Source organism: Pristis pectinata, chromosome 31, assembly GCF_009764475.1.
Source record: "Pristis pectinata isolate sPriPec2 chromosome 31, sPriPec2.1.pri, whole genome shotgun sequence".
Classification (NCBI taxonomy): domain Eukaryota; kingdom Metazoa; phylum Chordata; class Chondrichthyes; order Rhinopristiformes; family Pristidae; genus Pristis; species Pristis pectinata.
In genome coordinates, this window is record NC_067435.1 from 8,623,045 (window position 1) to 8,650,730 (window position 27,686).

At 39.9% G+C, this 27,686-nt stretch overlaps 1 protein-coding gene across 1 annotated transcript in view; it reads left to right on the forward strand.

Annotated features, from left to right (window-relative positions):
* LOC127585096 (complement C3-like) overlaps window positions 1-27,686 on the forward strand; it is a 97,417-nt gene that overhangs the window by 29,293 nt on the left and 40,438 nt on the right. Inside the window, exons 12-20 of the mRNA XM_052042289.1 lie at window positions 1,678-1,890; window positions 4,033-4,236; window positions 7,376-7,528; window positions 12,966-13,095; window positions 13,862-13,933; window positions 19,470-19,667; window positions 22,535-22,646; window positions 23,672-23,757; window positions 25,384-25,523. Of these exons, the coding sequence (XP_051898249.1) occupies window positions 1,678-1,890; window positions 4,033-4,236; window positions 7,376-7,528; window positions 12,966-13,095; window positions 13,862-13,933; window positions 19,470-19,667; window positions 22,535-22,646; window positions 23,672-23,757; window positions 25,384-25,523 (1,308 nt within the window). The remainder of the gene's footprint in view (window positions 1-1,677; window positions 1,891-4,032; window positions 4,237-7,375; window positions 7,529-12,965; window positions 13,096-13,861; window positions 13,934-19,469; window positions 19,668-22,534; window positions 22,647-23,671; window positions 23,758-25,383; window positions 25,524-27,686) is intronic.

The window sequence follows — 27,686 nt, forward strand, 5'->3', positions numbered from 1 at the left end:
CCCCATCGAACTTATCTCGGACCTACCTTGACTCTGTCCTGTCTCCCTTTGTCCGGTCTCTTCCTACCAACATCCAGAACATCTCGCTCCACTGCCCCTGAATTCCTGAGGTGAGGGGAAGTGTGAATGACATTGACACAACATTTGACTGAGCATGGCATCAAAATGCCCTAGTAAAACTGGTCAATGGGTATTAGAGGGATAACACCCCAGGAACTGGAATCATAGCTTGCACAAAGGAAGATGGTTGTGGTTGTTGGGCATCAGTCATCCCATCACCAGGACATCATTGAAGGAGTTCCTCAGAGCAGCATCCAAGACACAACAATTTTCAACTGCTTTGTGAATTACCTTTGTTTGGAAATGAGGATGTTTGGTAATAATTGCACAGTTTTTTTTAGACTTGCAGAGGATCAACATGTGCTCAACAGTTGGAATTTAATTTTCCCTTTTGACTTTCTGCTTATCGGTTGCAACAGAAATTCCCAAAACTCCCACACAGCGACAGGCATTTGCAACAATGATGGCAGAGGCCTATTTGACACTTGTGCCTGTGCCGGTTCTTTCAACTAGTCCCACTCCTTTTTCATTGCACCTTGTAAATTATTTTCCTTCAAATATTTATCCAATTCTCTTTTGAAAGTTACTGTTGAATCAGCGTCCACCTCCTTTGCAGGCAGCACATGTCAGATCATAGCAACTGTACTCTGCAGGATCTTCCACTAACCACGTTAAACTTCTGCTCTCTGGTTACTGACACTTCTGTCACCACCACTTCGTACTCTGTCAAACTTTGCCTAATTTAGAAAAGCCCTTTTACATCTTCTGGTGCTTTTGTCTTTAGTCAGAACAAACTCAAGTGAAACTTATTGACCAATTTTCACAATAATTTAAAAGATTATAATTATTTTAAGTTAGCATGTACTTGAATGAGTTTACTTACATAATATGACTGTACACATTTCAGGTGCATTTGGGTTCCTAAATATTTCCTGTACATGGAACCAATAAAGAAACTATTAATATTTAAAGTTTGTAACAATGTAGTTGGAATTCAAAACTGGGCATCCATGAGGCACTGTGGACCATTTGCAGCAGCAGAAATATACACCACCACAATCTGTAACTTCTTGGCCTGGCATAACCCCCGATATCAAGTCAGGGAACTAACCCTGGTTCAACAAAGTGTACAGAAAAACACCTCAGGAACAGTTAGGAATTTGAACTTAGTGAAGCTGCAACATTTGAGTACATGTGTGCTAAACTCCTCGGGGCAGCATCCTCAGTTATGCCAAACAGCAAAAATGGCATACAATCGACAGAGCTAAGCACATGTTAATGCATTGAAGTTCCATTGTCCTACCACATCCAGTTGTAAATGATTAACAGTGAACAGGGTCCAAAAATATCCCCACCCTGGGTGAAAGCATTTATCAAAGGCAAGTCATTGTGTTCAGCAACCAGAATTGGAACAGAAGTATCAAAGGCTGCAAATCCTCCCATTGCCCATCACCTGATGATCTTACATATAAATTTAGAAACTTAGCTCAGCTTTGTCATTTACTAATTCACTTCACAGAATGATAAGCATACAATAATTTTTTTTAAAGTTGGCAGAAGATCAACATGTGCTTCACAGTTGGAATTTAATTTTCCCTTCTGTCTTTCTGCTTACAGGTTTCAACAGAAGTTCCCAATACTCCCCGTCAACGACAGGCATCTGCAATGATGACTGCAGAGCCCTATTTGACACAAAGTGGTTCAAGGAACTACCTGCACATTGGCATTTCACAAACAGATCTAAGACCAGGTCAAGATTTATTGGTTTCTCTGCACTCCCAAACTGACGACAAACAAGTCCAGGAGCAAATAAAATACTTCACCTACATGGTACGCTTTTCTGCACACAAGTCTTGCCATATTATTTTGGCTTTCACTTTGAATTCAAGGACGTACATTGTTTTGCAATCTACCCACCATTGTGCAGGTTACAAAGACGGTAGACCAGGGGGAGAAGGGGAGTTGAAAGATGGGGAATACCATGGCAGTCGGGAGAAGGACATGGGCTTGGGATGGATAATCAAGGAGGGGGATGGGCCTATGAAGATGATTCTTGAAAATAATGCTGCTCAATATGATAGTACCATTCTTTCACTGGCAAGGTGTTCATGTGTCCTGTGCCTCAAAATCAACTGGCCTCACACAAGTGCTACTGGGGGAAAAAAAATGAATTCCAAAGCTTCTTTCCCAAATTGTTCCTAATGAACTAGTTTTGAAATACTATTCTTTTGTAAAAAAAAATGAGCACATTCAATTTGTCCACAATTTCCCACAAACATTAATATGATATTTACCAAACAATTTGTTTTTAGGTGTGAGGTTGTTATTGATCCACAGCTTCATTGTAAAAACCCAAGGAATATGATGGTACCTGATAGATAATATGAGAGGTTTTGGGGAGTTGGGGACGCCTTTGATGTGATGATGAAATCTACCACATTGTGTCCTGGCTAGATACCATGGAATTCAGTACCGGCACTGTACTGGCCTATTTATCCAAATTCTCCTATTTAAGAGTCTCCTATGAATTCCCGATTATACTCCAATTCTCTTTGGCATTTGTCAGTCATGGAAGTTAAATACACTATTAGTCATGGAGATAGAACTGATCAGTAGGTAAGAATGAAAAAACAATCATCTATGAACTAACTGAGTTACAGAAATATCTCATGCCAATTTCCCTTTGTTCCTAATTACTGGTTATTGGTTTATTCTTCTGGTGATGGGCTGGCAAAACTTGATGAGTGAAGTAGCATGTCGTGGAGTTGCCAGCTATCATAAGGGTGAGCCATTTGCAAACGTTATGTCCTAGTCTAACTGCCTCTGGCACCGTGACATTACGTATTTGCCTTTCCAGCAGATGTACTAGGACGTTAGCTGCCCAATCACAGTGTAGTTGCCAAGTGCATACAGAATACAGGTAATGGTTCAATTTGTTGCTGAGGGAAAGATGGAGGAATAACTTCTTTTGATGAGGTGGTTGATTTGGGATTAAGTTAAATGGAGGCCTTGATGCATTTCAAATGGATACAGTTTAAAGAAGTAGGGACTGCAGCATTTATCCTTCAATTAACAATGCTGGAATGGAGTATGTGATTAGATTTCATGGCTGTTGGTGTGACCTCCCTGTGTTACATTTAGATGGCTATATTTTCCTGCGGAGTGAACAACTTGATTAGCTGCAAGTCACTTAAGAAGCTCTGAGATTGAGAACGTTGCCACTGAATGCAAGCACGTTCTTCTCTGAGTTGCAGAGAACAAAGTGAGATGGTGAGGATACAACTGAGAAGGTTATCTTGAGTTGAATAGGAGCCAAGAAAGCAAAGTCTGGTTCAGTCTGTAACAGGAGTTGGGTGAGGGATTGAGGGGTTGATTTGACTCTGAAGGAGGCCTTGGTATGCAGATGGGTGATCTGTTAGAGAGGGAAAAAAAGCAGATTGAGACATGAGTAGCAGGAAAACAGAAGACCTGACACTCTGCCTGAAGTACCTACTGCCAACATAAATATTCTGTGTCATCTTTTTCAAAATGTTCAATATCTTTGGGCTCTTCAAAAGCCAGGATCCTTCTGTTGATCATTTTCTCAAATTCTTGCTTTAGCAGATGTGGTTTTTCATTATACTTATATCAAGAATATCTATAAAGTATACAGTGATAAAATTATGTGTATGATTTTATTCATCTTTGAGGATCTGTATTTGTTTACACACATGGTTATGGCATTTTGTTTCTATTACCCTCTACGTACCAAAGGTGGTTTGTCTGAGACTGTTACAAAACAAGCATTTAATATTTTATTCCATTTGAATCAATGGGATTAAATATCAGACGCTGGCTTTACCCAGTGGCCAGTCCAGTGCTGCTCCATCTGTGTCCTCATCCAAAGCAAATTTGTAACCCATCTCTTCGCAAATGTTTGTTGGATAAATTTCTATATTTCTGAGTTTATTTTACTTTGCTTTCTTTTGCCAGTTGATTAACAAAGGGAAGATAGTTGACTTTGGGAGGAAGAAGAGAAATAAGGATCAAGTCATTATTTCCATGCAGATTCCAATCAGCCCGAATTTAATTCCATCATTCCGACTGTTAGCTTATTACTACATTGTAAAGGGATCACAGGTCGAAATTGTTGCCGATTCTGTGTGGGTTGATGTGAAGGACACATGCATGGGAACAGTAAGTATCCTATTTTCTGTGACAGGGAGAGTGGTGGAAAGTTAATATTTAGGAACTCCAGTCTCAACTGATCCATCATTCTTACGAATAGTTCCAATTCTTGCCAAATCCCAGTGCAGCTGGGGTCAAGCAAGGCTTTGTCTTTGCTTCAGTTCAATTCTCAGCCTTCCTTGCAGCAGTGTTGCACCTCATCTCCAACCGGCTGTAAATTGGGGAATAGGTGTTTAACAATGACTGAGTGTGTGCTTGCTTTGCTCATTATTATTCAGATACCAAGGTGCAGCTGTGTGTACAACAGAAGCACCACCTGGTGGTGTTAAAATGTTTGGGTATGCAGTGAATACTTCCCCATATTCACCATCACTGCTTCCTGCTGTAAAGCCTGTGTGCCTTATTATCTAGTAAGTTCTGTTACTAGGTTAAACAACAATGTAATCCATATACCTATTGGTACGAATTGTGTGAAGATAAAATAAAACTGTATAAAGCATAGCATTAAAATGATTCAAACTGGACTGGTACACTTGCAATGACAGGTTTAGATCGTGTAAATCTAGGATTAGATTACTTAATCACAATAGACTCAGCAAGTCATCTGTATCTTAAGATGCCAAGCTGACGGCCAACAATGCATGCACAATAGTAAAAGATCTTTTGTTTTTCATAAATTAGATAATTGTGCAGGCAGTGCTATGTGTGTGCAAGCTTTTTAAAGAACATGTGAAACAAAATAGGTCAATCGAAAACTACCAAATTTATTTTATGTTGTAACCCTTGGCTGAAAATGTATTTCTTTTGGAATTTCTCTCATTTCTTGGAATTTCAGAATAGCAAAATTTCCCCCGAGTTATTTGGCTTGAGTCCCAGAAGGAGACAAACTAATCCTCCTGAGTGACTTCATTGTTGGGGTAAGAAAAGATAGAAATCTCTGAAATGCTGTAATTGGCAAGGAAAAAGTAGGGCAAACTGACCCTGTGGACACTAATTCTCAAACAAATGTACTTTTCTAAGTTCTGTCACATGTAGAAATTTCCAGGAGGGCAGTGAAATTGCTTCAAAGACTTTCTCATGGCAACATGCCCACTGACACAACACTAATAACTAGTTTAGCAACCACTTTGATCACTGCACAAAAATGGACTTTATTTGTTGTTCTAATTGTGTTCTTTCTTATAAAAACGGTGTTTAATTCATTTTTTTCTTGTGAATGCTGCTTATCTGATGCTAGGTGCCTGTGATGTTGCTGCAAGTAAAATTTTCATTGCACCTGTGCATACATGTACATGTGCATATGACAATAAACTTGACTTTGACTTATGGGAATTACTGGCTTGGGGACTGCTGAAAACAGGGAAGGAATATCTTGGATTGCACTGAGCATCCTGAGTCTCTTTGATAAGGATGTTCAGAGATCAAGCAGAGATAGCGGAAGGAGCACAGAAGCCTCCAAACAACCCACCTTTCTGCTCCTACAATAGAAGGAAGTGCAGATTCTGCATAAGTCCCATCTGCCACCACAGGACTGGACTGGAAGCAGCTCATCATTGACCAAGAAGAACTGCCATCTGACATCTTACCAACCACTTAAGTTAGGCTAACTGGCCTATAATTTCCTGTCTTTTGCCTCCCTCCCTCCATTAAAGAGCGGAGTGACATTTGCGATTTTCCAGTCCTCAGGAACCATTCTTGAATCTAATGATTCTTGAATGACATCATTACCAATGTCTCCACAATCTCTTCAGCTACCTCTTTCAGAACCCTGCATGTAGTCCATCTGGTCCAGGTGACTTATCTACCTTCAGACCTTTCAGTTTCCCAAGCACATTCTCCTTAGTAATAGTGACTACACTCACTTCTACCCCCTGATTCTCTCAGATTTCTGACATGTTGCTGGTGTCTTTCACAGTGAAGACTGATGCAAAATATTTATTCAGTCCATCTGCTGTTTCTTTGTTTCCCATTACTATCTTTCCTGTGTCATTTTCCAGCAGTCCGATGTCCACTCTTGTCTCTCCTTTATTCTTCATATATCTAAAAAAAAACTTCTGGTATCCTCGTTTATATTATTGACTAGGCTTACTTTCATATTCCATCTTTTCTCCCCTTATAGCTTTTTTAGTTGTCTTCTGTTGGTTTTTAAAAGTTTCCCAATCCTTGAGCTTCCCACTAGTTTTTGCAATATTGTATGCCCTCTCTTTTGCTTTAATGCTGTCTTTGACTTCCCTTGTCAGCCATGGTTGCCTCATCCTCCCTATAGAATGCTGCTTCTTCTTTGGGATGAACTGATCCCACATCTTCCAAATTACTCGCAGAAACTCCTGCCATTGCTGCTCTACCGTCATCCTTGCCTGGGTCCCCTTCCAATCAACTTTGGCCAGCTCCTCTCTCATACCTCTCCTAGTTACCTATACCAATTGTAATTCTGATACATCTGATTTTTAGCTTCTCCCTCTCAAACTGCAGGGTGAATTCTATCATATTATAATCACTGCCTCATAAGGGTTCACCGTAAGCTCCCTAATCAAATCTGGTTCATTGCACAGCACCAAATCCAGAATTGTCTTTTCCCTAGTGGGCTTAACCACAAACTGCTCTAAAAAGCCACCTCATAGGCATTCCACAAATTCCTTCTCTTGGGATCCAGTACCGACCTGATTTTCTCTATCTACCTGAATATTGAAATCCCCATGACTACCATAACATTGCCCTTTTCACATGCATTTTCTACCTCTTGTCGTAATTTGTACTGCACATCCTGGCTACTATTCGGAGGCCTGTACATAACTCCCATCAGGGTCATTTTACCCTTGCAGTTTCTTAACTCTACCCACAAGGATTTTACATCTTCTGATCCTGTCACTTCTTGCTAAGGATTTGATTTTATTTTTTAACAACAGAGCCACCCAACTCCCTCTGCCTACCTGCCTGTCTTTTCAGTAGGATGTGTCGGATATTGCTGTAAGTGTGGAAATGGCTTTGAAGTCAGCATTCATTGAGTGTTGTCACTTTGCCCCAATCACAATTTCTGGGGATATAATTTTAGCAAACAGAGCCAAATGTATTGGCAGCAAGCAGTAATTCTTGGTTCAGCAGTAACCTGGCACTTGTGACAATGTGGTTTTGTGACATTTCTTCCCAGCTGAAGGTTTCTGCTGATGAGATGAAAGTATATAGTCCTGGAGACGGGTTCATACTGAAAGTGTCAGGGGATCCTGGAGCAAGGGTCGGACTTGTTGCTGTTGATAAAGCAGTATTTGCACTGAGTAAGAAGAATAAGATAACACAGAGTAAGGTAAGAAAAGCTCAAACTTTTCTGTATGTTTATATCCTGAAATTGTACTTGACAGTTATACCAGGGAAATACTTTTGTAATTTGTGTAACAGTTTCCAATGATTTATTTGAAAGAATATTTCTATAAGTTAATTGTTATTTACTTACCTTCTGAGGTAACAGAGAAAGGCCTTCAATAGAAAGAACCATCAGTGGGACAGAAGTGGAGAGTGTCGCAATGGGGAGTGGGCAGCTAGGATTGAGATGTTTGAGGTGGTGGGGGCTGAGGGGGGTGCGGAAGGCAAGCCGTTATGTATGACTTGTCTGGTCAGATTGACAGCTGGATGAAAAAATACATAAGGTCAGAAAGGAAGATTTATTGGAATTTGTAATTTTGTTGGTCTTGATTTTCAAACAAACAATATCTTGGAGTAATAATTGATGCTGGAATTTAGAATTGGCTGACTGCTTGTTGGTATGTGAAAAATTTAATATTCTTGCAATGACTGCTCCCCAAAACATGAATTCACCTTTACTTCATTTATAGATCAGCTTTGTATCTGTAATGTCTGACAAGTATGTGCCTGAAAGACAGCAAAAGATCAGCTGCTCTATGACGTGGTACCGCGACTATGCAAACCAAATACCTGAAGACTTCTGTCCAAGTAGCGGTGTGATTTTCTTGGAGAGACAAAATTACAAAGATAGAAGTAAATCAGGGATTAGTATTCTGGATAATTTTGCTCTTTACCACTCAGGCCAGACCAGAGGAGCACTTGATCATACAATTATTAGAATTACAAGCAGGAATATGTAACTCATCTCTTCATGTCAGCTGAGCTATTTAATTGGTTCATGGCTGAGCTGATTGTAACCTTAATGCTATATTCCCATTTCCCTTTATTAACCTTATCAAGAATCTATCTATCTTTGCCTTCAAAATATTCCAAAGCCCTGCTTCCACTGCTCTTTAAGGAAGGGAGTTCCATAGATGCAGGCCTCTTTGAGAGTAAAAAAAATGCCTCATCTCTGTCTTAGATGTCTTAGATAGGTAATATGAAGAGCGGTACTAACTCACTCATTGAAGTGCTTCAGCAAATGAACCATACACTGAATGCGCATATGACAAAGGTGCTCTGCCAAACTGGACCCCACTCTTATAATATCAACCCAAACACTAAAGATATGTGATGATACCATGGAAAATCCAGATCACTTTTCATGTTTTAGGAGTCACCTCACAGCAGAGGAATGATGAAATTCACCACTGTCTCCAATGCTGTCTTGTCAGCTGAGGGAAAGATTCTTTAAAGATGAATGGCTCAAACCTGGCAGTATGCTAAATGTATATCAGGCAGTGGTGATCCCACTCTCCTTTATGTTTCAGGAACATGGACTACCTAGAGCAGGAATATCAAAGGTGTTTCAGTCAAGTCACCTCTCGCTTTTCTAAGCTCCAATAGATGTAGGCCTAACCTACCCAACTTGACCTTATAAAGGCAAACTGCCTCCTCCAGTAAATGAAAATCAAAAAAACTGCAGGAGCTGGAAATCTGAAATAAAACAGAAAATGCTGGAAACCCTCAGCTGGTCAGGTAACATCTGCAGAAAGAGAAACAGAGCTAATATTTCAGGTGAAGGACACTTTGTCTGACATCAGTCCTCAGGAGCAGTCTTTGTGAGAGAGTAGGGGTTTGCCAGATTCTAGAACGCGGATCACTAACACAACAGAACACAGCAATCAGGAGGGCAGGTATCATGTCAGACTTCCAGCACACTGGTGAATAACAGTTGGGAGGCAGGGGTTTGCATCAGTTTCTTGACACATCAGTCCAAAGCAGCAGGAAGGGCAGGGATTTGTGTTAGGTTCCTCGTACAGCCAGAAGAAAACCTTTTTCAAAGTGCAGTGTGAGTGATTGAGTACAGTTAAGTATGATCTGTTACCCATGGCTGCAAGATGACAAATATTAAGATCTGAATATTGAAGAGTACATGACATTTAAGAAGGACAGGAAACTAGGTAAGAATGAAGTAGTGGTAGTAATTAATCATTAACCTGCTGAACTTTGGACTAAACTGGGGAATGCAATAAGTCTGCTTCGCTCGTTTTTGGTTACAATGGGCCAAATTGCTACCTCCTGTGCATTATTCTGTGAAAACCCAATACAGCAGCCAGTTTCACACATCAGAGGTTAATTCTTTGTTGGTATGCTTTTTCCATATTATAAGATCCTGAAGAGAAGAATAATTTTAATATTAATACTTTTCTGTTTATACTTCTACAAATGAAACTGTTAGAATCAGAAAAAAACTTTATTTACATATTTTGCCTTTAAATATGTGAGGTAAGAAGTATGATGAATGTTTTATTCAATCAAAATAATTCCACACTTTACATAGGAAGAAGTGCATAAATAAAAAAACATCAAATATCTTAAATTTCTAACAGTCAAATGCACAATGATGGCTTAACATTGGAATATCACTCAAATATAGTTCTTTGAATGTATCATTGATAGTGATTTAGGATCAGAAGTTCTCCAGATGCACCAGAGAAAATATCCTGACAGGTTGCATCTCAGCCTGATATGGCAACTGCTCTGCTCTAGACCGACAGAACCTGCAAAGAGTGGGAAACACAGCCCAGTCCGTTACAGGCTCATCACTTCCTTCCATCCAGTCCATTTTCATGGTTCATTGTTTCAGGGAGGCTAATAGTATCATAAAGGATGCCTGCCACCCTGGCAATTCCCTTTTCTCTCTTCTACGTTCTGGGAGAAGATATTTGAAAGCCAGGATATCCAGACAGAACTGCTTCTTCCCCACTGCTATCAAGCTTTTGAACCAATCAGCTCTTTCACATCCTCTTCCCAGTGGTGCTGTGACGATCTCATATTCTTAATCCTACCCCATTTTATCCATATTCTGTCTTTGTCACTGTAGCATTTCTTTTTGCACTACTTCATACCTGCACTTCACTCGTGGCATCAGTCTGCTGTTTTGTTCTTGCTGTTGTATTTATTGTGGTATTTATTATCACCATGTGCACTGTTTACTCTGTGAGCTTCATGCGAGCAAGGAATTTCATTGCACCCCGGTGCATATGACAAAAAGCTAAACCAACTGAACTAACTAACTAATGCTGAACCTGCATAACTACATTGTTCTATTATGAACATTTTTTTTATTATGTAGATGTTGCGGGGCTTATCCCTAATTACCTCTCAATAGCATGGTTTACCGAGCTATTTCAGTGGCAGCTAATGGTTAACCACATTGGAGTGGGTCTCGGCTTACTTATAGATTAGGTCGACAGCCAGTAAATCAGATTTAATTGACTGGGCAAGTGCATTGAGAAACCTAATGATATACAGTAAATGACTAGAATTTAAGAAAATATTTCCTGAAGGTACAAAAATCTAATAGGAAAAGTGATTCATCTGTGGCTGACAAGAAGAAAGTTAAAGATGGGATTAAATGCAAAAGGTGACCAAGAAATTGATTAAGAAAGGCAAGATGGAAAATGAGAGTTGTCTGGCAAATTATGAATGGAGAATAAGAAAGTGGAAAGGAAATTAAATGATTAATTTTTCCACTGTCTTCAAGGACATTGTCATTGGAAACCTGTCAGATATATTAGACAATCAAGAATAAGGAACTGAAGTAACTAAGTATTAATTAAAAAGTAGTACTTGAGGAGTTGTTGAACTTGAAAGGTGATAAATCCCAAGGACCCAATGACCTACATCCTAGTATTTTGAAGGAGGTGGATTTCGGGAGAGTGGATGCTTTGGTTGTCACCTTCCAGGGTTCCATATATTCTGGATTTTTTTCCTGTGGATTGATGAATAGCAAATCTGAATTCAATATTTATGAAAGGAGGGAGTAAGAAAACAGTTACTCCATACATTAGCCTAACATTATTGCGAGGGAAAATACTGGAATCTATAATGAAGGTTGCAATAAGAGAACAGCTTGCAAAGGATAATACAATTGAGTAGGGTCTATTCACGGATTTATCAAAGGAAAATCACATTTAACCAATCTACTGAAATTCATTGAGGATGTGACTCATAGAATAAATAAGGTGAAACCAGTGGATGTCATATATTTTGATTTTCTTTTTGAGAAGGCTCTCGATGAAGTCTCAAAAAGGAGATTGGTTAACAAGGTTGGAGCATGTGGAATCAAAGTAATACACTGACAAAGATTGAGAATTTGTGATCGTCCCAAAGCAGAGTGGAATAAATGGATCCTTCTCAGGTTGGCTTTAATGACTGGGAGGAGGATATGAAGGATCGTCAAGTGGATAGGGACAAGTTTATTGAGTGGGTGAGAACATGGCAGATAGAATATACTGTGGAAAAATGCAAGGTTATCTACTTTGGTGCGCAGAACTGAAAAGCAGAGTATTTGTTAAACGACGAGAGATTGAGTAACATTGATGATCAAAAGGATTTAACTGTGAAGTTACTGAAGGCCAGCAAGGAGGTGTGGCAGGCGATTAAAAGCAAATGATATTTAAGCCTTTATTATGTAAACAGATGTACAATTGCAAGGGATCGAGCCTTTGTGAAGATGCAGCTGGTGCAAGGTGTATGATTTTGATCTTCTTACCTAAGGAAGAATATATTTTCCATAGAGAAAGTGCAGTGAAGATTCATTAAGCTGGTTCCAGGACTGGCAGGATTGTTGCATGAGGAGAGATTGAGTAAATTTGGACTATATTTTATGCAGTTCAGAAGAATGAGGGATCTTATTGAAAATTAAGAATTTGACAAGCAAGATGCAATGAGAATATTTTCTTTGATTAAGGTGTCCAGGAATGGGAACATAGTTTGGGAATAATGAGTAGGCTATTTTGGAATTCAGTGAGAAATTTCTGCACTCAAAGAGTGGTGAACCTTTGTAATTCTTTACCCTGGAGGACTGTGAAATCTCTGAGTCATTCATTCAAAACAGAGATCTCTGGATTTAAATGACAAGGGGATTGTGCTAGAAAATAGTGCTGCAGTAGAAGATCAGCCATAATCCTGATGAAAGGCAGAGCAGACTCAACGGGCTGGATGGTCTACTCTGACTCCTTTCTTGTGTTCTTGTATCTCTAACATGGCAATCCATCAGTTTTATGTTCACCATTACCCAATGATACCTTTTTAGTCCAGATTTAATTGAATAGTTTTAGATTTTGCAGATCCATTGGTAGGATTTGAACCCCTGGCTGAACATTATCAGCCCAAGTTAGATCATTAACATGTTAGGTCAGTAATGTATCCATTATCAACTCTATCTTGGGAGCATTACTTAAACATCACCTTGGAAGGCAGTGACAGCAGGTGGCTATACATTTGCCTCTGGTATTTCTACAGAATTCTTAACCTGCTAACTGAATTTAGTGTACTTCAGCATCACACTTTCAGTTTAGTTCACATGCTTTGTGTGTGTGTATTTTACACAGATCTGGAGTGTGGTGGAGAAAAGTGATATTGGTTGCACTGCTGGAGGTGGTAGAAATATCACTGGTGTTTTCTCAGATGCAGGATTAGCCTTTGTAACGAGCACTGACGTCAAGACCGAAACAAGAACAGGTACTGGTTTCTGGAAGCACTCAGTTTTGAATTAACTTTTCATGAAGTGAATGTTGTGTTGTTATTAATTTTTTATTTATGATGGTTGCTTGTTTGGAGATCGGAGCAGGTGATGGTTTATGTAATATCCTGTAATTGTTATCCACAGTGTCTCTCAAGGATCAATTTTTAGGCCTTGTTTCAGATCTCATTTACACTCTAATGTAGTGATGTGGGAGATATCAATTTTGAATTGGATATTAAACTCTGACTGCTCCCTCAGCTGGATGTAAAAGATCCAATTACATTAGTTTGAAGTAAAACTTGGGAGTCCTCCCTGTTTTCTTGGAATAATATCTATTATTCAAAAATAAAACATTGATGATTATCAATTGCTGTTTGTAGAGGCCAACTTCAGAAGTAAAATGTTTTGGGAGACTGAAGGTACCATAGAAATGACGTCTATCTTTTGCTATTTCGTCATTTGTAAATTATCGATCCTGCTACCAACTGTTTCAGTCTTCAATTTATGGATTTTAAGTTTGCTTCACATTCTCAAGATTCTATTTTGATGTCTGAAGAAACATATTAGCAACAGCTGCATGCTGTCTACTTCTTGTTGGTTAGTTTTATATTTGAATCCTAATATTTCCCATAGACTAGTTGGAAAATGAGTACATTTAATTAGTGCATCTGTGTTTGTAAAATTCAGTTCTGCTTGACACATGTGAATCAACAGGGCTGCAAAGTAACATTCACATATGTTTGTTTCAAATATTTATTGCAGAGCTGAAGTGTAAACAGCCAAAACAACGCAAGCGTCGTGCAGCAAATTTGGGGGAGGCCAAGGCAGAGAAATGTATGTACTTTCAATTTCAGAAATACTTTGCAAATGTCGGGATTGTTTTGATAGGAGTTTTTTTTCTTTTCCTGGTAATCCAATCAAGATGTTATACTATAGAAGTGAGTTTTAAAATAATAATTAACATTTAAAGGAAAGAAACGTGCTTAATTCTGAATTCAGGTTTTATTGTGAGATACAACATCCCAGGTCTGTTCATTGCAACCGGAAGGAACAATTTTTCTGTCTTTAGTTATTTATTTCTTGTTTCATTTCTATTCTCACTTCATTGAAACTTCATTCAATCAAGGGTTAGTTTTACTGTTCATTGGCTACTTTAGGATGCCATGCTTGGTTGGTGCAACTTAAAGGGAGGGTGGAATTTGCTTGCAAAATGAGGCAGCAGTCCTTTTGAAAACTGTTCTATAATACCCTGAGTACTGGTGGAACGTATGAGAGACTGATAGCTGCTTTAGAGGTCCTGCTTTATTTGTTCATCCATGGGTAAGTTCAGGAACCGGCTGATGAGTGGCAAGTAATATTGCACCACAAAAATAGGAAACATTAAGTGTCTCCAACGAGAGAGAGTCTAACCTGTGGACAAGTGAGAAGATATCATATCTTAAGTTGCATAGAAGGATAGAGACAACACAGAGAATGTCTGTGATAGGTTGTATTTTGACGCCTGAAGAAACATGTTAGCATCAGCTGCATGCTGTCTACTTCTTGTTGGTTAGTTTTACCTTTGAACCCTAATCCAGCACTCTCAAGGCACAAAGTCAGGAACATGATGGAAAACTCCACTTTTTTGGATGAGTGCTGTTCCAACAATTCATAAGAAGTTTGCCACCATCCAGGACAAAACAGCTTGTTTTGTTGGCACCCCATTATCCATTCTAATCATTTGGTTCCTCCACCACAGGTGTACAGTGGCTGCAGTGTATACTATCTACAAAATGCACTGCAGTTACTTCCCTAGACTACTCCAGTAGCACCTCCTAAACCCACAGTCTCCACCACCAAGAAGGCCAAAGCCACCAAAGGCAATAAAACAGGAACTTCTCCAAGTCATAAAGTACAGGCAGTGCCCTGTTTATGACAAGGCTCCGTTCCTGAGAAGTGTTTGTTCATAAGACAGAGATGAACAATAATGTTGTGTGGGAGAGGACCACAGAAACAGCTGTGATGGGGGAGCGAGCAGGCATGGGAGCAGTGCTCCTAGCTCTGCTTGGCCTGACCCAGCCGCTGAATGTTACAGCTTGGGAAGTGTAGGGAATGGTAATGTGATGGTGGGGAGAGAAGGCACCCGGAAATGCCCCATTCCTACTTGGCAGAAGATGCCTGCAGCAGCCGGCAAAGCCATCCCTATCCTTTCCATTGGTCTCCCAAATACTCGTTCGTAAGTACGGACCGTCCATGAGTCAGGCATGGTAACCTGGGAAGGACTTGTATCCTGATTTGGAAATATGCTGCTGGCCTTTCTTCATCACTGGTCTAAATCCTCAAATTCCCTCCCTGAGAACTCCGTAGGAGTATCGTCATGAGTAGTACTGTGATGTTTCAAAAGGGTGGTTCACCACCATTTGCTCAGGTATATTTAAGGATGGACAAAGTAGAAAAGTTGAGGGGAAAGTAGATGTTAAGCCTACAAGCAAAGACAGAAGTCAACAGGTTGGTGAGCATGGTGGGACCAATGTTCTGAGATGTAACTATTTCAATGAGAGGAGTATTGTACCTAAGGCAGATGAACTCAGAACGTGGATTGGCACGTGGCATTACGATTATTTAGTAGCCATCAGTGAGACTTTGTTGCAGGAGGGGCAGGACTGGCAGCTCAGTGTTCCGGGGTTCCGATGTTTTAGACATGATAGAGACGAAGGTATTGAAGTGGGAGGGATGGCATTACTCGTCAGGAAAAATGTCACAGCTGTGCTCAGAGAGGACGTACAGGAGGGCTTGTCTACTGAGGCAATATGGGTGGAACTAAGGAATAAGAAAGGGATGACCACATTAATGGGACTATAATGTGGACATCCTAATAGTCAGCGGGATTTAGAAGAATAAATTTGTAGAGAGATAACAAACAGTTGCAAGAAAAATAAGGTTATGATAGTAGGTGATTTTAACTTTCCACATATTGACAGGGATTCTTATGCTGTAAAGGGATTGGATGGGATAGAATTTGTCAAATGTGTTCAGGAAAGTTTCTAAAATCAATATGTTGAGGTCCCAACTCGAGACAGTACAATACTGGATCTCCTCTTATGGAATGAGCCAGGGCAGGTGACAGAAGTGTGTGTTGGGGAACACTTTGGATCTAGTGATCATATTTCCATTAGTCTCAAGATAATTATGGAGAAGGATAGGATTGGTCCTACGGTTGAGATTCTAAACAGGAGTAAGGCCAATTTTGATGGCGTCAGAAGGGATCTGGCAGGCGTGGATTGGGGATAGGCTGTTTTCCAGCAAAAGTATGCTTGGAAAGTGAGAGGCTTTCAAAAGTGAAATATTGAGAGTACAGAATCTGTATGTTCCTGTTAGAATAAAAGGCAAGGCTAACTGGTTCAGGGAACCATGGTTATCGAGGGATATTGAGGCCCTATATAAGGTATAGGCAGTTAGGATCAAATGAGGGAGTGTAGAAATGCAAGAGAACACTTAAGAGAGAAATCTGGAGGGCAAAAAGAGGACATGAGGTTGCTCTGGCAGACAAGGTGAAAGAGAATCCGAAGGGCTTCTATAGCTATATCAAGAGCAAAAGGGTAGCAAGGGACAAAATTAGTCCTCTTGAAGATCATCATGATCATCTGTGCATGGAGCCAAAAGAAATGGGGGAAGATCTAAATGAATTTTTTGCATCCATATTTATTCTGGAGACAGACACAGCGACTATAGAACCAAGTCAAAAGAGTTGTGAGGTCATTGACTGTATCCAGATTATGGAGGAGCTGCTGGCTGTTTTGAGGGAAATGAAAGTGGATAAATCCCCAGGGCAAACAAGGTGTCCCCTCGGACTTTGTGGGAGGCTAGTGCAGAAATTGCAGGGGCCCTGGCAGAGATATTTCAAACATCCTTAGCCATGGGTGTCATAATGTCAAACGAAGAGCAAGCTCGCAGTGAACCCAAATGTGGCACACTGGTACAAGACTGGAGTCGGGATGCTTCCTCAGAACCAAACGCAGGCAGCAACCAGAAGGAATCTTGCCTTGGGGCTTTGAGGTGGGGTCCTAACACGAAAGCTAGATATCCTAAGAGGAACAGTGAAACCGGGACTGTTCTAGAGTTGACAACTCTAAGCAGCCAGGAGACAAAGTATACACAAAAGTTGACCAATACTCTGGCAACTAGTGCTAGTGAAACCAGGGCTTTTATGCTAGTCTCCTGATGAGGCTCAGGTGTGTGTCGTTATGTGATTAGTAGTGCATGGACTCCATGTTCTGCACAACGAGGCACCATCAATGGAGCCGAATCAAGGGCCAACACTCGGAACCATGACAATGGGTGAGGTGCCGGAGGACTGTTAATGTTATTCCATTGTTCAAGAAGGCTCTAAGAATAAACTGGGAAATTATAGGCTAGTGAACCTGACGTCAGTCATGGGTAAATTATTGGAAGGTACTCTAAGGGACAGGATATATAAGTATTTGCATAGACAGGACCTGATTAGGGACAGTCAACATGGCTTTGTGTGTGGTAGGCCATGTCTAACCAATTTTACAGATTGCTTCAAGGAGGTTACCAAGAAGGTCGATGAGGGAAAGTCAGTGGACATCGTCTACATGGACTTTAGCAAGGCCTTCAACAAAGTCCTGCATGAGAGGCTACTCCAGAAGGTTAAGTTGCTTGGCATTCAGGATGAAGTAGCCAATTAGATTCAATATTAGCTTAGTGGGAGAAGCTAGAGATTGGTTGTAGATGGTTGTCTTTCTGACTGGAGGCCTTTGACTAGTGGTGTGCCACAGTGATCGGTGCTGTGTCCATTGTTGTTTTTCATCTTTGTTAATGATTTAGATGATAATGTGGTAAACTGGATCAGCAAATTTGAGGATGACACCAAGATTGGGGGCATAGTGGACAGTGAGGAAGGCTATCAAAGCTTGCAGCATGACCTTGACCATCCAGGAAAATGGGCTGAAAAATGGCAGATGGAATTTAATGCAGACAAATGTGAGGTGTTGAACTTTGGGAGGACAAACCAGGGTAAGACTTACACAGCAAATGGCAGGGCTCTGAGGTGTGTGGTAGAACAAAGGGACCTGGGAATACAGATCCATAGTTCCTTGAAAGCGGTGTCACAATTAGATATGGTTGTAAAAAAAGCTTTTGGCGCTTTGGCCTTCATAAATCAGGGCATTGACTACAGAAGTTGGGATGTTTTGTTGAAGTTGTACAAGGTGTTGGTGATGCTGAATTTAGAGTATTGTGTGCAGGTCTGGTCAGCTACATACAGAAAAGATATCAATAAGTTTGAAAAGCTGCAGAGAAAATTTACAAGGATGAGGACCTGAGTTATAGGGAAAGGTTGAATAGGTTAGGATTTTATTCCTTGGAGCACAGGAGAATGAGGGGAGAACTTATCGAGGTATACAAAATTATGAGGGGTATAGATAGGGTGAATGCATACAGGCTTTTTCCACTAAAGTTGGGTGAGACTGGAACTAGAGAACGGGGGTTTAGTGAACAAGGTGAAATATATATAAGGGGAATCTGAGGGGGAACTTCTTCATTTGGAGGGTGGTGCGAGTGTGGAATGAGTTGCCAGCAGAAGTGGTAGGTGTGGGTGAAATTGTCACATTTAAGAGAAGTTTGGATAGGTACATGGATGGGAGGGGTTTGGAGGGATATGGTGCAGATAGATGCGACTCGGCAGAAGGTCAGGTCAGCATGGACTAGATGGGCCAAAGGGCCTGTTTCTGCGCTGTTGTACTCTATGACAAGAAATGCTGGCCTTGCAGCAAAGCTTAAAAAAAATTTAAAAAGTCTTGAAAAAATAAATATATTTTAAAAAATACTTATTGCCAGCAAAGCCATGAAGGAATGTACCAAATATGAGCAGGAGTAGGCCATAAGGTCTCTTAACACTGGAGCATCTTTTGATGAGATCACATCTGATCAGATTTACACCAACTTCACCCTCATATCCAGTCCCCATAAACTGTGATTCCCTGTATCCAAAAATGTATCTGTCCCAAGCTTCAATATTCTTATTTCCATAATTGACTCAAATTCCATAGCTCATTTTTACTGAGAATTACAAAAAAGAAAAAAAAAGTGACTGACTGTTTACCCTGATGTTGTGCCCCCATGGATCTACATTCCTGACCAGGGGCAGCATCCTTGCAGAATCCATCCTGTGAAGACACCCAAAGTATTACAAGTCATATTGTGCTCACCTGTCATTCTTGTAAACCCCAGAGAAACCAGGCCCACTCGGCTTAGTATTTCCTCATGTGACAGCCCCCTTAGATTCTCCATGCTATTTCACAGCCTCTGCCTTTCGTTTACAGTTTAAATATTTAAAGTCTTTTATTGTAAATTTTGCTTTTTATTTCAGTGAAGAAGTTCACAGACAAAGTTCTGCGTCAGTGTTGTGATGCCGGAATGAAGGAGAACTTCATGCATTTTAGCTGTAGTAAAAGACGGAGACAAATAAAACTCGGAAAAGCATGTGCAGATGCCTTCACAGAATGTTGCGAGCATGTTCACCAATATAAGGAGCAGCTTCAAAGAAGCACGATGAGTTTAGCTCGAAGTAAGCATTTTTTTCTCTCTCTCGAGGGGAACATCCCATTTGAAATAAAAGTACAGTGCAAAATACTTTATAATATTTTAAAATTTAGAAGTTTTAGCAAACTAGTGGGTGGACAGGTAGACAAGTCCCCTGGTCCTGATGGGATGCATCCCAGAGTACTGAAAGAAATGGAAGAAATTATAGAAGAGTCATTTGTGACAATTTACCAAAATTCTCTGGACTGTGGGCAGGTCCTGGCGGATTGAAAGACAGTGAGTGCCACGCCACTGTTTAAAAAAGGACATAGGCAACTATAGGCCAGTTAACTTAATGTCTGTAGTCAGGAAAATGCATGAAGCTGTCATTAAGGAAGAAATTGCAAGACATCTGGATAGAAGTGGTTCCATCAGGCAGACACAGCATGGATTCAGGAATGGCGGGTCCTGTTTGACAAGCTTACTGGAGTTCTTTGAGGATATAATGGGTGCAGTGGATAGAGGGGAGCAGGTGGATGTTGCATACTTGGATCTCCAGAAGGCTTTTAATAAGGTGCCACATAAAAGACATCCATAAGATAAGAGTGCATGCAGTTGGGGGTAATGTATTAGCATAGATAGAGGATTGGTTAACCAATAGAAGGCAGAGTTGGGAATAATGGATATTTCTCTGGTTGACAATCAGTGGTGAGCGGGGTGCCGCAGGGGTCGGTGCGGGGCCCGCAACTGTTCATGATATATATCAACGATTTGGAAGAGGGGACCAAGTGTAGCGTATCTAAGTTTGCTGATGACACTAAACTGAGTGGAAAAGCAAATTGTGCAGAGGATGCAGAGAGTCTGCAGAGAGATATAGATAGGTTGAGTGAGTGGGCAAAGGTCTGGCAGATGGAGTATAATGCTGCTAAATGCGAGGTCATCCACTTTGGAAGGAAAAATAGATCAGATTATTGTTTAAATGGTGAAAGATTGCAGCATGCTGTTGTGCAGAGGGAGTTGGGAGTGCTTGTGCATGAATCACAAAAAGATAGTTTGCAGGTGCAACAAGTTATCAAGAAGGCAAATGAAATGATGGTCTTCATTGCTAGAGGGATTGAATTTAAGAGAGGCGAGGTTATGCTGCAACTGTACAGGGTACTGGTGAGGCCACACCTGGAGTACTGTATGCAGTTCTGGTCTGCTTACCTGAGACCAGTTTGATCCAGGTTGGATTCAGGTTTGAGATTTTTCTTTACCACCCTTCCAGATTGTTGCTGAAAATCAGTAATGGAATATCAAAAAAAAAACAGCAGATGCTGGAAATCTAAAATAAAAATGGGAAATGCTGGAACCAATCAGCAGAGCAGGTAACATCTGTGGAAAGATGCGACTTATCAGAGTGTTGTTCTGATGAAGTGTTCTGGGCCTGAAACGTTAACTGTTTCTCTTTCCATAGATGCCACCTGACCTGCTGAGTGTTTCCAGCATTTTCTGTTTTTCCCATTTTGTATTTTTGATGGTTCTCTGCATCCAACCAGGCATGCTCCTTCACAATTCCTTTTTAATTAATATACTGGATGTGGTTTTTGTTTGAAAGGCCAGCACTTATTGTCAATCTCAAAATGCACTTGACCTGTCCATTTCAGTTTCAAGTCAGCTATACTGTTGTGGGTCTGTGATCCTAAAAATGTCAGATCGGGCAAGGATGACAAATTTCTTTCCCAGAAGGACTTTAGTGATTTAGATGGATTTTCGCAAAATATGTTAGTTTTGTGGTTACCATGACTCAAAGCAGTTTTAATTGTAAAGCATCAATTAGTCGTCCTCATCCTTTTTTCTGAAGAAGTTTGCCCCTGTCTGTTCAATCTTTCCTCTCTGTTCTGATGATTTTGTTTTTGCTTTTTCTCCAGTGTACCCATGTTAAGTTTGTTATTTAGACTTTAGAAGTGTGCAAGTGTCAATTTGCCATTGGCTCTCCCACTCCTTCTCTGCTGCCCTTAGAGTGAAGTTGGTTTCTCATTGGTTCATTTGGTCTACTTTTTGCTGCTCCTGGAAGCTGAGGAATAAAGGGAAGGGATATACAAATTATTTTCTTAGAGCAAAATCTAAAAGTTGAAATGGCTTCTCTTTTCAATGAGAAAGTCTCAGGACTTGGCAGAGGCTGCAGATGGAACTCCATCAAAAGAAGGTTGAGGAAGAGGTGAGTGAGAGCATTCACAGGTACAACTTTAGATCTAGTTGATCTAATGGATTGTTGTGGACTTAATCATAATTAACACAAGGCACCCATAGTGAGAAGGAAGATGGTTATAAGTTATAGTCACTGTCAGCAAATGCTTGGTCAATATTCCCATCTCTTCTTAACTTGCCTGTTCTGTTAAAGTCATTGAACTTTGGCAATTGGTTGTGTGTGAGATACTTTAGATGGTACTGACTGGCCACTACCTGCACCTGCTGTTCCAACTCTAGGCCAGTGTTGCAGGCTCCTAGGAGCATATACGTAGCATATTGCTGGAGGGTCAGGTGATGGGGTGGAGGTGTGTGGGTTGTGTCAAGGTTATCATTTGTTCTGAAAACACAATTTATGTGTTTTGCTGGGAAGCCAGAATGCCAGAAATTCACAATTTTGCTTTTGTCAGAGCAAAATATTAAAGTTGAAATGGCTTCTCTTATTTGTTAAGACAATGTACATGTTACAATCCATCATACCATGAAGACTTAAGCATTGTTTATGACCTTGTAAAAGGTTAAATTGGCTTCAGAAACACAAACATCGCTTGATGGTCAATGGTGAATTTGGTGTGTCATGTTCCCATTCTGAGTAGAAAATGCAATTTCTTAGCTTTCAATGTTTTATTCTTTTTCACCAAGGTAAAATTATGTCCAATTCCAGAATTTAGTCTTTTTCCTCAGGTGCTGATGATGAATATTACGTTCCTTATGAGGACATAACAGCCAGGACTAACTTCCCAGAAAGCTGGCTATGGCAGACGATTTCTCTTCCAAAAACCCGTGGCAGAAATGGGTATTTATCCTTAAATCCTACACATTTTAATGAATGCTTGTTATTTATACTGCACTAATTAATAAAATTCTCTCAGGATGTTGCCAAGAGTTGTATCCAATGAAGGTTTTTTTGTCAGTATTTAACTGGAATGTAGTTCATATAATTAAATTTGCAAATTAAGAAACACAGGAGATATTTTGCCCATTGTATCTCCAGCAAACAGCAACAAGGAAATCACTGATGGATTTTGGGAAAGCTTCCTTGTTTTTTTGTCGGAATAATACCATGAGGGCAGATGTACCTATTTACACCTAACTTTCTGGAGCAGTACTTGAACCCACAACATTCTGACTGAGAAGGAGGAGGGCTCCTCACTGGATCATCGCTGACACAGCACTAGTCTTAGCAGCAGATGCAAAGCTTGGGAATGCATATTCACGAAAAACCTGTTATGCAGGAAACAATTTCAAATGAAGTGATTTTACTGGCATGTAAATAATTCAGTATTGTGGGAATAACAGAACTGAATTACACTGTAACATATTATCAAAATGAGATTCAGTAAAAAGCAAAAAAAACCTAGCCAACTGTCCAAGAAGTTTCTGTGCCATACCTGTAGGCTCATTGGTATCACTCATTCCTTCGGCCAATAGTGGAGGTAGTTTCAAACAAAAGATCCTTTATTGATGGTAGTCAACTCTGAACTGAAGTTAGCGGCTGTTACACCAACATATCAAAAATCACAGCATACCCAGTTTGTAAAGGTACACTGACCCTCATATGACATACTATGATTAGACTGTGGATAGTTCCTGAAGATGCTGATTAATGTTTAGATTAGTCATTGATGCTTTCCATGACTAAATAGGTAACAGCTGCAGGTAGTGACATTTAGAGGAATAAGACTATTGTGTCCAAAGGTTCAATTTAGCAAGTTCTCATTTAAATTCTTCACAACAAAGAGGTGCTGTTAACTGCAGAAAGCAGGAGGTTGACAGTATGTGTCGAAATGAGTTTAACTGACTTCTTTTTTATTTAAACAGCCTTGCATCAAAGGACATAGTTCAACATGTTAAAGACTCGATCACTACCTGGGAAATACAAGCTGTCAGTGTGAGTCTGACAGAAGGTAAGATGTTTATGGATTACAAGAATGTTGAAATCAATTGCTACAGAACATATTAAAGTCACCAATAGGCAAGGCTTTGATCAAATATTAGTAATCTCTTTCTTTTCACACCTGGAAGTTGTGGGAGTGGAGATGTGGAACAACCAGAGCATTTAAAGACAAAAGAAAATTGTCTTCACCTGTTTACTTTGACTGGAGAGTGAAAATGTGCTGATCATTGATATAATTCTGCAATGCCATTGGAGTGTAGTCTGAAAGGGCAAAGGATATAAAAATGCAGGTTCAATTTATCTAAAAATAAAATATTCTAGAGACTGAAAATCTGAAATGGAAACAGAAAATGCTGGAAATATTTAGTAGGCCAGGCAACATCTATGGAAAGAGAAAAAAAAATGTTTTGGATGAGGACCTTTCATCAGGACTGGGAAAAGTTAGAGATAAAACAAACTTCAAAATGCAGGGAAAATGGAAATAAGAGGCTAGAAGACACGAGAGGTGAAATGACAAAGGGCAGAATGGCTCAAGGAAAAAGGGAATGGTTAACTTGTGCTGGTATCTGATGAACCTTTTTTGATCAGGACTTTCTTGCACTGTTACAATCTATCAATGAGATCATTCACAGGAAGAAAATAGTTCCTTCTAAGTAGGTTCATCCATTTATTTCTATCAGGACACCTGATTGTGTCAAAGCGTCACGTTTAAATGTTAAAGCAGTGACAGCTGTAATGTAACGTATTCGCAGAATGTTCCATTATAGCAGCGACATTACATCATAGGTGCTTTCATAAATATTATCACTCTTATGCTATTACTTCACTGGGTCACAATTAAAAACAAAAATAAGGGATAGACAAATGACTGTCTGTCAAGGAAGGTTTATGTGCTGCTAAAAAGAAGAAAGCAAGGATTGACAGAGTTTTTTGTTTTAGGCAGAAGCCAGAAAGGGAGGCAGAGTTAGTGGTAGGAACACTTTCTTGGTAATAGCAATCTGGATAGGACATAGGTGCACTGTTGTGGGAAATCATTGAGAATCAGAGGAGGTCTGTCTTGTAATCAAGAAGATTCTAATCATCAAGTTTTCAACTGGACTTGTAATGTTTTCAGCTGTAATTTTTTCTAAAATTATCAATGATACATCAGCTGAGAGAATTCATCATCAGGGATTTTGTACATTATCACCAAAACTGATACTAGCTATTTAATCCAAATATAATTTATCAATTAATAGAAACGTCCCAATGAACATGATTGGATTTGAGCTCTTGATTAGTCCATACTTCTGACCATTATGCCACCAAACCTCACCAACCATCTCTAGTTTGAAGAAGTGTGAATGGTCATTTGCGTAACATAACACTCTCACAATTGTTAAGGTTTCCACTTCAAATTAGAGATGATTTGTGGTGTATCATGGCAGAGTGTCAATTTATAACAGTATCTATTCATGGGAACGTGAGAGTCACTCTATCAAAACACCAGGATAAGCTGTGAAGGAAATGAAATTTATCATCTTTTTCAGCTTTGGAAGTAATTTAATTTCTCTGTGAAATATAACATGATGGGTTATGGTTTTTACAAAAATTAGTCGGATGCCTGTTCTGAATTTTAACTGTTTTCTTCCTGCAGGAGTGTGTATTGCCGAACCCTATGAATTGACAGTAATGAAACAGTTTTTCATTGACCTTCGACTTCCATACTCAGCTGTGCGCAATGAACAAGTGGAAATTAGAGCAATCCTCTACAATTACCATAATACTAGAATTCAAGTAAGTTTGGCAATGTGGCTTGGCTTCTTTACTTGGAATAACTCTAAGAGGCTACTAGAAATCCCATCTTTGTGTTAGGGAATGAGGTGAGACAAATGGATCAAATGTCAAGGGAAAATATTTTGGTCAGAGTGATTATCATTATCATAAGGTTTAGATTAGTGGTGGAGAAGGGAAAGGAAGAACTTAAAAGTAGAATTTATGAAGTGGAACACGCCAACTTCAATGAGATAAGGGGGAAATCTATCCAGAATAATGGCACCAAAGATTGACAAGAAAGGTGGGAAATCTTTAATGAGATGTTTCAGGTGCAGGCTAGGCACATGAAACAGTATGGGAACAAATGTAGGGTTCTTTTGAAGGCAAGTGAGGTGGAGAATATCTTTAAACCACAAAGAGGGTGCATGATGCATGTCATACAAATTCTTCAAGTGCTAAATGCATTAAATTGAGAGGAGATGTGACAAGGAAAATGAGTGGGAATTTGGAAATAGGAAAACGGTTCTCATAAAAGAGAATCCAGCCATCTCCTGCTGGCATACAAATAATGAGCAGGTTGTAAGAGACTGGATTGGACTATTCAAGAAAAGAGGGAGTGGTGTATGCTTAGAGGCTCTGAACAAGACTGGGATAATTAAATTTTTGAAGGTTTGTTGAGGAAAATAATGATGATATATTAACAGTTGGAGAGATGGTATAAGGTACAATAGAGCTAAAATGTCATAGAAGGTCTAGTTATGTTTAGAGAGGGAAAACTTACTTGGTCCTATTGAATTACATCCCATGTTGCTCAAGGAAACAGGACTAGAGAAAGCAGGAGTCGTAATCTTCCAAATTTTCATACATGTGGGGGGAGGTAGCAGAGAATTGGAAGGTGGCAAATGTTACAACCATGTTCAAGAAAGGGTGCAAGAACATTTCTTGTAACGACAGAGCTGTCAGATTTACATTAGTGACTCTATTTCAGTTGGAAGAATGAGGAGAGAAAATATAAACTGAAGGGCAGAATTATAAAAAGGGGTTGGAAACTGAGAGGTCTAGGGTTGTATGTATACGAAATGTTAAAGTTGGCAGGGCAGATTGAGAAAACATTAAAAGAGCAGGTGATGCCTCAGAGTAAATGATCATGGAAGTTATGATGAACCTTCATAAAAGATTGGTTCAGCCTCGACTGGAGTATTGTGCACAGTTCTCAGCACTGCACTTTAGGAAAGGTGTGAAGAAAATGTGCATTGATTCCAGGGATGAGGGACTTTAGTGATGTAGACAGGTTGGAGAAGCTGGGTTTGTTTTCCTTGAAACCAAGGAGATTGAGAGGGAATCTGATAGTATTTAAAATCATACAAAGTCCAGTCATAGTAGATTAGAGAGATATAGATCCCATTGGAGGCAAGCTTATAAAAGTCTGCAAAGGAAAATCTGGCATCAGAGGTTTCCTTGAGAGCTGGTTAAGTCTATAATGAGAAAGTGTCTCAGTAAAAAAGTGACAGGTCAATAATTGGGAAGTTCAATGAGTTGCAGGATTACACACTCGAAATGATGTGAGACCTTTCTATTAGGATAGAGGGGAAAAATGTACTGAACAGTTGATAATTTTAATTACTTATAATTTCCTGAACAATTATTGCCTTTCAGCCACCCTGAAACAGGTGTTCTGATGAGCTCTTGTATTGTTTGCGGGAGCTTGCTGTGTGTAAATTGTTTGCTACCTTGCAACAGTGACCACATCTTAGAAGTAATATAGTGCCCATAAAGGGCTTTGAGACATGTTGTGTTTGTTTATTAAACTGCCTCTTTAATATAATCATTGTGTATTTTGGGGGAAATTAGAGTTAGATGCTGGTGTCCCTGGGTAAAGACCTCAGGTCACTGGGCTCAAGTCTCCAGATGTTTGGAGTCCACCAAACATTGAAGAACCTGGGTTCAGAAGCCATTCGGTGCTTGGGACCTTGTGTACTGTAGCTCTGGGTGATGTTCTTAGATTCAAGGGCCACTGTCAGAGGTAAGGGAACCCTCAGCTGCTGGGTAGTTGCTTGCATGATGGAACCCCTGCTTGCTGGTTTCCTCAAGGTGTTCTGTAACTTTAAAGGTGCTGTATAAAGTTTTTGTAAAATTGAGCCAACACTGCATGTCCTTTGAACCAGCTGAGGGACAACAGGACTA